This window comes from Apium graveolens, chromosome 5 (assembly GCF_009905375.1).
Source record: "Apium graveolens cultivar Ventura chromosome 5, ASM990537v1, whole genome shotgun sequence".
Taxonomy (NCBI): Eukaryota; Viridiplantae; Streptophyta; class Magnoliopsida; order Apiales; family Apiaceae; genus Apium; species Apium graveolens.
This window is the reverse complement of record NC_133651.1, coordinates 259,636,302-259,646,904: the sequence shown is the minus strand read 5'-3', so window position 1 is coordinate 259,646,904 and position 10,603 is coordinate 259,636,302. Positions and strand designations below refer to the sequence as shown.

The 10,603-nt window shown below is 35.4% G+C and overlaps 1 protein-coding gene and 1 non-coding gene across 2 annotated transcripts; both read left to right on the top strand.

The window, feature by feature from the left end:
- The first annotated feature begins 620 nt into the window (after positions 1-620).
- On the top strand, positions 621-726 carry LOC141662795 (small nucleolar RNA R71). Its single transcript, XR_012550890.1, has one exon. It is a non-coding gene; the product is annotated as a small nucleolar RNA R71 (small nucleolar RNA).
- A 7,817-nt stretch (positions 727-8,543) lies between these two features.
- Positions 8,544-9,199, top strand: LOC141725108 (ubiquitin-ribosomal protein eS31 fusion protein). The gene has a single exon (XM_074527522.1). It carries the CDS (start codon positions 8,576-8,578, stop codon positions 9,047-9,049), a length of 474 nt encoding a protein of 157 aa, XP_074383623.1. The 5' UTR covers positions 8,544-8,575; the 3' UTR covers positions 9,050-9,199.
- Positions 9,200-10,603: the final 1,404 nt, after the last annotated feature.

The window sequence follows — 10,603 nt, the reverse complement described above, 5'->3', positions numbered from 1 at the left end:
AAAAATAGCTTGGCTCTTGCACATGAGCCTCAACTCCTCCAATTCAGATTTTTCATTCAACTGTTGAAGCTGGACTTATTGTCTTGGTGCATATTGCGGTTGCTGAAAACCAGTAGGGTTGTATTGCTTTGCTGTATACTGTTGATAAGGCTGTTGAACCGCATTCTGAGTATTGCTCCAGCTGAAGTTAGGATGATTGCGGTTGTTGGGATGATAGGTGGCTGGAACTGTTTGTTGTGACCTCTGAAATTTGCTCATAAACTGAGCTAATTCACTAGAAATAGCACACTGCTCTATCTCACGGGCACCAGCACAAAGCTCACAGACACTAGTAATCTGATTAACTCAATAATTAGCCAAAAAAATCAACCTTCATCGTCAAAGCCTTAAGCTGCGCAGCTATAGCAGTAACTGCATCTACCTCTAGAATTCCTAATACCTTGCCCTGAGGTAGTCTCTGGGAAGGATTCTGGTATTCATTAGCAGCCATCAGTTCAATCAATTCGTAAGCTTCATCGTAGCTTTTAGCCCATAAGGTTCCTCCTGATGCTGCATCAAGCATGGGTCTAGAAGTAGCACCCAAACCATTATAGAAGCAGTTAATGATCATCCAGTCAGGCATCCCATGGTGAGGACACTTCCTTAGTATCTCCTTATACCGCTCCCAAGCCTAACCAAAGACTTTCCAGACTGCTGCGTAAATTGAGTAAGAGCATTCCTGATTGTAGCAGTCTTCACCATAGGGAGGAACTTAGTAAGGAACTTTTGAGCCAAATCTTCCCATTTGGTGATAGAGCCTGGTAGTAGAGAATGTAACCAACTCTTAGATTTATCCCTCAGAGAGAATGTGAACACCCTTAACTTAATAGCATCTTCAAACACCCCATTGAACTTGAAGGTGTCACAGATCTCGATGAAATCTCTGATGTGCATGTTGGGATCTTCTATAGGAGAACCCCTAAACTGAACTGAATTTTGTATCATCTGAAACAGGCTAGCCTTGATTTCAAAAGTGTTAGCCGTGATGGCTGGTCTGACTATGCTAGACTGGATATCATTGATCTTTGGTTGAGAATAGTCCATTAAAGCCTTTAGATTCGCTTCTGGTTCACCTATTGCAACAAGAGCTTTTTCTTCTTTCTCAACTATGATTTTTTCTTCAACTTTCTCCTCTACAAGAACTTCTTCGAAAACTTCCTTAGCTACTACAACTTCTTCCTCAGCTTTATCCAGTGTTCTCTTACGAGACCGAGAACACATATGCATACACGCTCGCTAGAGTACCTGAGACACGTCAAGGGAATAAGTAAGTAACAATGTCTGAGTCACTAAACTTTAATGAACACTGACGACAAACACATAAACTAAAAATTAACCACGAGTCCTCAGCAGCGGCGCCAAAAACTTGTTAGGGCTAGAACACACACTAATATTCATGCAAGTATACGCGATCACAAGTAATATAGAATTAATTCTAGTTCATTCCTACAGAGACTGATTAAAGTTAATTTTAATTAATGTATTTATGCAACAATGGTATGGTTATTATCCAATGTTAAGACGAATAACAAATTGAGGTTGTTAACTACAATTAACTAAGAGATTATACTAAAGAATATTAACTAAGAGATTTAAGAGGATTATTTTACTATTATAACACAAACATGGGATTATAACTTCATTACTACTTCATTCAATAGCTTCTTGCTCTTAACCTTAGCATGCAATGGTGATGACACTAATCAGATAACACGAAACTGATAAACGCCAACTTTCGTTGCACGAATACCATACTACCAGACATCCACAAAAGAGATAGAAGCTGAATAGACATCAGTTATATTGAGACCCTATATGTCTATAGAATTTGACAACGTAACGGTTTAACACACAAGTCATCTATCATGATTACATAGGGCAAGAAAGATGGTTAAAATTACCTATGAATCATGCATATGAAACACACGAACCTATGCTAGCATGGCAAGTTTTAAACCCCTAAATTAACTTTCACTTCATTAGAGATTAACACGCTATCTTATAAGTTCATGACGCTCATAAGACGAATAAGCACAACCAATACTAGGTTATCAAACAATCACCACACACTAAGGCATCGAAACACATTAACTAAATAAATCCATAACTAAATCCGCTAGAACCCCGCGATAACGATTAGCCCATAATAGGACTCATCATCAACGGGGGTTCCGATGAAAACATGGTATAACAAACGTAGTCTTTATACTGAATAAATAATAAACCAAGTATGAAATAAGAGTATAGGATCACAAATAAGAAAACTAGCATCGAAGATTACAACTTAAAATAAAGAATCACAAAAATAAATTAGATCTTCTTCGCCTTGGTTGAATTATGCTCTAAGGTCTTCTTACGCCTTCTCATTAAGCTCTGGTACGTCTTGTTTTGGAAAACAAACATAAGTTATGTTTATATAACAGCCCATGCAGATTAGAAATTTTCTGGATCAAAATCAGAGTAGAAACAGGATTCTATGAATTCGACCCGGCGCGGACGACGCTTCATTAGCGTGGGCGCGCTGCGCTTCTATAATCCTGGCGCGGGCGTGTGCTACTATAGCGCGGGCGCGCTGGCTCTCTGGAAACAATTGACTTCTTATTTTCTTGCTGGTTGAGTTGGCCTTTTCATGAGCTTTTATTCAAGACACCATCCTTTCACCAATTTAGCATCAAAATAATGCGAGATCACCTGAATTCCTGATAAAAGCCTGAAATGCAAAACACTACAAAAACACGTTAAAAACGCCAACAACTTGAGTATAAAACACCAATTCAAAGCTTTACGGAGCGTTATAAAGTGACATAAATGCCACTCAACAATACATCACCATTTTGGGAAGCAATTCTAGATCCTTAACTCCCCAATAGGTGTATGATGCCATCAATGATGTCTACAAAGCTCAAATCAAGGCTTTCCACAATTTTGGAAAAGCACTTCAAATCACATTGAATGGACATCAAGACAAGATTATGAGAATGGTAAGGGAAAAGATGGATCAAATCATCCCCTCTCAGATTGAGATCAAAAACCAATTTAAAACTTTCTCATCGCAAATGTCAAGGTATGATCTCAGTGGGATTGATAAGAGTGTCACACAACTAAAAGACTCCTTTGTAGCTTTGCATAAGGTAGTCCAAGATCACATCATCAACTGCAATGACACAAGGTGGAAGCTGGATCAAATGCACACTGCTAGATACACTCCTTCTCCTTTTGGTTATGGATGAAATTCAAAAGCATGTGCAAACTACATTTGGACCATCTACTACCATCTCTACTTCACACTCCTCTCCACAAGACTTTCAAGATCTCAAGACACAAGTGGCTTCTCTAGAGACCTCAAATGCCTCTCTCAATGTTCAAGTTCAAGCTTTGACTTCTCTGGTAAAAAGTCAATAATATAATATCAAGACATTGGTGGATTCCCACAAGCATCTCCAGATGCAGAACTCTGTTGCTTTGGGAGCCATCATGGGAAAACTCAACATTCTACTACCCTCACTACCTAAAGAAATAAGGCCATAACTGCCAACTCCTCTACTCACGCCTGTCACCAAGACTAAGGGGGAGATTGAGGCTATGATTCAATAATCCAGGGATGCTAAAGCTAAAACTAAAGAGCCTATTCAGATTGGTCAAAGCTCTTCAAGTGCTCAAGTTGATGTTGGCAAAGAAAGACTCATCAAGGCTGCAGAAGGATCAAATCAAGATCAAGAATTCAGTGAACTTCTTGCAGTCTTGAGAATGTCTCTTCAAAATAACTTCATCACATACAAAAGAGCATTGGATAAAATTATCAATCAAGTCAGGGTGGTAGTGGTGAATGTTGATGACTATCTACAGAAGAGGATTGTTATCAATATTAATGATGGTGGTGTAGACAGATGCCTTCAAGTCTCTCTCTCAAATCTCTGAACTCCAAGGGCATCTGAGCTGGATGTTGTGATTGACAAAGTTCATAGAGTCATCACAGAGGACACTCAGCTTCTTAATGAACTCAAAAATGCACATATAATAGCTTTTCCTGAAGCCTATCTATATCCAAGCAAAGGAATGTCCTACATCTACCCACAGACTAAGAATAACAAAATCCTCAGTGTGCCCAAGAATTGTGTGAGAGGGAATATGAGACTGATCATGACTATTCAATCTGACTTGAAGTATAAAAAGATCAAGAAAATTGAAGATGAAAAAATGATCATGATTCTTGAAAGGTATCTCAGAAATGCTGACACCATATTGCCATCCACTCAGTTTAATCTAAGAAGTGACAAGGATGATGATGAGTAGAAGCATGATGAACAAAAACCTTCTGGCTTAAATCAAAGTCAATCTTCAAGGCAACTGGTAGTAACAATGAGAAGCCAGGATGAAAAGAAGGAAGGTGACAAGAAAAGAGGAGAAGAGAGAAGAAGCAAGAGAAGGCATGATGGCTCAGAACCGCATCAACCAACCCTTAAAATCCAAACAACTCAAGCTCAACCTTCTAAGCCAACAAACTCTAACATCAAACCACCTCAACCCTTTAAGCCTAAATTCCTATACAAACAAATTGCTAACACCTTTCTAAAAATTTCAATCACCACAAGCCAAACATCTTTCAAGAAAATTACAAACCTACATTCTATCAAGCCATCACACAAAACTCAATTCAAGTCTGTTGGGAGAAAACCTAAGAAAGCTAAGCCTACTGGAAAAGTTGAAGTTACTGAAAGGGCCATCTGGAATTGTTTCAAGCAAAATGATTTTCTACTTTTAAATTGGTGCATTTCAGATGAAGACTATTTTCAACAACTAGCTGAGAAAATAGTTAAAGTCTGGGTTGTTACTGTAAGGGAAGTGAGAATCTACTATGAAGATGGATCCTTCACATTTCTAGGTTGTACCTTTATGGACACCCTCTCTCCCACAAAAATTAAAAGAGTGATAAGCTTACTTAAGGATAAGGATACTGCTATAAGAGTATGGAGATATGTTTTAGCTGAATGGTTGATTGAAAGGGATGAAAGAAGGGCAAGGAATAAAGCTGAATCTGAGGAGAGGATAAGGAAATATAATGAAGAGATTGAAATGTACATGAAAAGATCAGAACTCAAGGCCAGAGGAATGAACAAAATTTCTAAAGATGGAAAATTTCTAAATATCAAAGCTGGAAAATTCACAAGATTTATGATTGATTTGTTAAATGGTTATCCAAAGGCAGACAGACTCAAACTTGGAGAAGCTCTAAGTGAGACACCAATCATAGAAGAACTTGAAATTCTTGTTCACTTAAGGGATTTCATTATAGAAGAAACAGAATAAAAAATAGTCTTTACTTGATGCTTGTAACTATTTAAACTTTGTAAATCACCTAATTTATAAATGTTGCAATTTTGTCATTTTTTGTCTTATTTTCCATTGAAGCTTGGGGTTAGTCTTGTTAACAGACATGAATTTGTGATAAGCAATCTTCTCACAAATTGGGGGAGATTGTTGTGCAAGACATGCATGTACTATAACAAGACTAAGTCAAATTGACAACCCTAAATAAGTTGTATTGTAATCTTGGTTTGTATTTTATATTGTAACATTTAAAGTCTGTAAAAATGTCAAAGAGCATACTTGAGTCTTTTTCTGTAAACAGTATCAAGCCTAAGAATTCTATCTGGAAGAAGATCAAGAAGATCACACCACAGAAGATTTATGAAGAAGCTTGGAGTTGAATAAATCATTTTTGAGAAAAATATTCTAAGTCAAGATCTCTACAAGTCACAGATTTAGTGTTATAGAGAAGTCATTCGAGAACTTCAGAATGCCTTATAGAGAAGTCAGGAAAGCTACTAGAGAACTCAGAGATATCGACAAGCCAAATTGAAGACATGAAGATTGGAGATATCGACAAGTCATTTCTTCACTAGAGAACTCAGAGTTATCGACAAGTCAAATATCACTAGAGAACTCTAAGATATCGACAAGTCAAATTTTACTAGAGAACTATGAGATATCGACAAGTCAAATATCACTAGAGAACTCCGAGATATCGACAAGACAAATATCACTAGAGAACTTTAAGTTATCGACAAGTCAATTAGTCACCAGAGAACTCAGAGATATCGATAAGCCAAAGTGAAGACATGAAGATGAGAGACCTCGACAAGCTAAATTCTCTTATAGAGAATTCAAAGACATCTACAAGTCAAAACAATTATAGAGTAATGAGAGATCTCGATAGGTCATTATACTTATCGAGATATCAAGTTCTCTATATATCAAACTGGAGATCTCGAGGTAAAACTCAAAGTACAAAGTGCAGACCAATTCAATATCCAAGATTAACAATCAACAAATAATTCAATCAGTTGGATTGACAAGTCTACAAAAGGCAGCTTGAGGCATGCAAGATCAAGGGTGAAGATTAGATAAAGGAAGAACAAAGTTAACACAGTTTGCAAAGATATGCTAAGCCAGAAATGAAAGATATGCTTTTCCTAAAATGGAATGATTAGTGATAGTTTACTAAAGTGAATATCATCTCTTATTATACACTGTGTAAACCAGTAGTTAACTATCATATAAAGTTAACACTAGTCCTTTGTTAGATATAATAATTTAGATAAGAAAAATCTTGTATTCTCTCAAGAAAGAAGCTAAGCTCTTTATCAACAAAGCCTAGAAATTTTGTAGCAAAACATTCTTAATTTTAATATAAATTAAGTGAGTTTTGAAAGATTTGTGTTCATTGTTATTGTTTGTTTAATTTCAGTATTAACACATCTCACTGCAAGATTTAATTTACTTTTTTCATAACCATAAACACTTCAAGAAAAGCATAAAAACACAAAAACACATTCACCCCCCTTCTTTGTGTAATTCATTACCTAACACAGTTCAACTTGGCCCTTGATCTTACATTCTTCAAGCTGCATTTGTAGAATTTCCATCTTAATGAAAAAATGGTTTGTTGACAGATAATTTTGAATCTTCAGGGTTGATGCTTTCTGTAATTTGACACTTTTACCGAGATCTTCAAAATGTATAGAGATGTCTGCGTCGAGATGTAGAATGGCTTGTCGATATCTCCACTTCTCTACATGTATTATGACGTGTCGATATCTCCACTTTAAAGTAGACGTTTTGACTTATCAATAATTCCATTTCTTTACATGAGTAAATTGACTTGTCAATATTTCCACGTCTCTACATGAGTATATTGACTTGTCGATATGACATCTCGATAGGACAATGTTACTCGTCGTCATCTTTACTTCTCTATAAACCAAATTGATATCTCTATAAGTAAAGGATTTATCTACAAGTAAAAGACTGCTCTACAGACCAATTTGATTTCTCGATATAACTTGATTTGTGACTTCTTGATATTGATTTAGAATATTTTTCAATTTATAATTTTATTCTTCATCAAACAGTTTATCTTCATTCTAAGACATGTTCATGCTTGATCTTCTTTTAGAGATTTATTCCTATCTTGTTGGTTGTTTACTGAACAATACGCCAGTGTAGTATATTCAAACAATTTACAGACTCAGGAGACATAATTACATATTACATAAAATTGTAAGTCAATTATATCTTAGGATTGTCAATGTGACTGTCTTGCACAACAATTTTGATTGAGGAGAGAAACGGAGAAGGGGATAAGGCGAGCAGAGTAAAATGAGTCAAATACTGAATACTACAAATGAGTGTGTCATGTATTGAATTACTTATTAATATATTTCTTATATATCAATTTAATTTTTTTTTCTATCTATTAATTTTCTTATCTTTCAATTTTAATTTTTGTCAACTTTTATTTACCATTTTCTTTTAATTTGTCTTATCTATCAATTTTTTTTTGCTAAACCTTATCTATCAATTTTAATATTATATATGTATTTTTTTTACAACTATAACTACATAACTTAAAATCAATATTCGATTGATTGGTCTTGATTTACTCAATTGGGTTTTTTGGCCTTATTCTAACTTTGAGCCCTATATCATTCTCCCTCAAGACTACCCTAAGGACCAGGCCTGTTGGAGCCGCCGGTTCATTTTATCAAATTAAACTTGAGTTTGAATTGTTACTTGATTGAATTTTTTTTTACCATATCTAAATATTATCTAATCCGCTTTTCAATTATAATTTTTTTCCAAAAATTTGTTTTTTCTACAACTCGATGCAAGCTTTAACACCTTTATGCAAGTAAATTAAGTCTCGAATGTAATAAAAAAATCTCGATGCAATTAGTTACATGACTGAATGATTTGGCTGCACCGTATTTTCCAAAATATTTTTAGAAGTTAATAAAATTGATAATTTTGTTTAAAAAAATATTTTTTAGTGATTTGTGAAATCGTATTTAAACAATCCAAATTGAATAGGTTTGAGTTCGAGTCCAACAACATTCTCTAAGAAAGTAAAACCAAATTACATCTCAACCCAAATAAACCCAACAAAAAGCCCATAACACAACCAAACCAAACCCTAAAGCCCCCCTATAAAATCCTACATTTTCATCCCTTTTCATCTTCTGAGCGCCTCACAAAGATGCAGATCTTCGTAAAAACCCTAACCGGCAAGACCATCACTCTGGAGGTGGAATCCTCCGACACAATCGACAATGTGAAAGCCAAGATCCAAGACAAGGAAGGCATCCCACCTGACCAACAACGTCTCATCTTCGCCGGAAAGCAGCTGGAAGACGGCAGAACCCTAGCCGACTACAACATCCAGAAGGAGTCCACTCTTCACCTTGTCCTTCGCTTACGTGGCGGTGGTAAGAAGAGGAAGAAGAAGACGTACACGAAGCCCAAGAAGATTAAGCACAAGCATAAGAAAGTGAAGCTGAGCGTGTTGCAGTTTTACAAGGTGGATGAGAGTGGGAAAGTGCAGAAGCTGAGGAAGGAGTGTCCCAATGGAGAGTGTGGCGCTGGGACTTTCATGGCCAATCATTTTGATAGGCATTATTGTGGAAAGTGCGGCCTTACTTATGTTTACCAGAAGGCTGCTGGTGGTGATTGAGTCATGTCGATGCACTTTCGTGTTTTCGGTTATTGGTACTTTTGATTTTTAAAATGTTTTATTAAGTGGTTTTGGATTATGTTTCGGACTATTGTTTCGTAAGATTAATTACGATGACTTGTTATGAATTAATGTTTTTAGTTTTTTATAGTACCCTGTTTATTTATTCAATTGTTTAAATTATATACCCACGGTAGGAGTATTTGGTAAGATTAGCATTTGATGTTGAAATGTTGCTTCTGCTTTTGTGTTGTTTGTCATTTGTGTCTTCATGTAAATGCATTTATTAATTACTTAGCTTTGATCAATTATTTGAGTATGAAGTTTTAGTATTGTTTTTGGCTTCATTGAGACTTCGGGAGGGGGAGTAAATAGTGGTTCCACTGGTTAAGTAGGTATCATTTGTCATCTGGATTTGAATTTGAAATTTTGTTTAGTCCTTTAGTTAATACTGGGACAGTAATGGTTTTGCGTTTAGGTCCATTCACCACCAAACCTTGAATGGTCTCTAGGATATTACTTGTTTATCTATCTAAGTTTTTGCTTAAAATAATGGCACAGTCCTTTTTCTAGATGTTGTTTCCACAAATTTTGTTCATTGTCTTGTCTATTTTTTTCATTTCTTGATTCTTGTGCTGCTAGGTATGTACTTGTATTTCTTCATTTTATGTACTTATATTGCTTTTTAAGTCCAATATATGTCGAGCCTTAGATGGTCTCTAGGATATTAATCGTTTCTTGTTAACATCTATGTAAGTTTTTGCTTAGAAAAACAATTCTCATCTTTTTCTGGACGTTTTTTCCATTCTGTTTGTTTTATTAAATTTTTTCTTCATTTCTAGATTTTGGTGTTGCTATTTGTGTACTCACAGATTGGAGTTGGCCATTAAATGTCTACTTAGATGTCTGAATTAAAGGATTTGTAATTTGATTACATAAATTGCCATTGCAAATGATTTCCTCTGATTAATGTCTATGGGTTTCATGAAATTTTATGTAGCCTGTGCTTGTTCTTGTGCATCTTGCCAATAAAATATTTGTGTGTTGTATACAATTGTATTTTGCATTAGTGGTAGCTTTTAAAATTAGTCGTAGGTTATGCTCTGGTTGGTACTCGGAAGCTTTTCCTACTATTATGTTAGTGGCCCTTTTTACCAGATCGTTGGATAATCATGAGACACAAATACGAATTAATAATTATTAGTTATTAGCCAATTTATATGTATTCTAATGAAGTGAAGTCAGCCTATTTATAAAGATGTTAGTGTTGTGCAGTAATTATATTTTACAAAAGCTAAATTTTAGTTACCAGTTCGAATTTTTTTAATTGAGTTTTTGCTTTTGAAGTTTTCTTTTCCAATGTTAGATTGTAACAAGGACAGTTTGCTGACTGGTTTTTCTGATGATCATTCTATTGGTGGTATTCCTTATTTTTCGATTTATGTGTTGCTTCATGATGATAGAAGGGCATTTGTTAAATATGCATGAAAACGTTGTTAAATTTTCTGTTCAGTTTGTGGCTCTTAGGTTTGTCTCTATCTTTCCCTAGGTTTC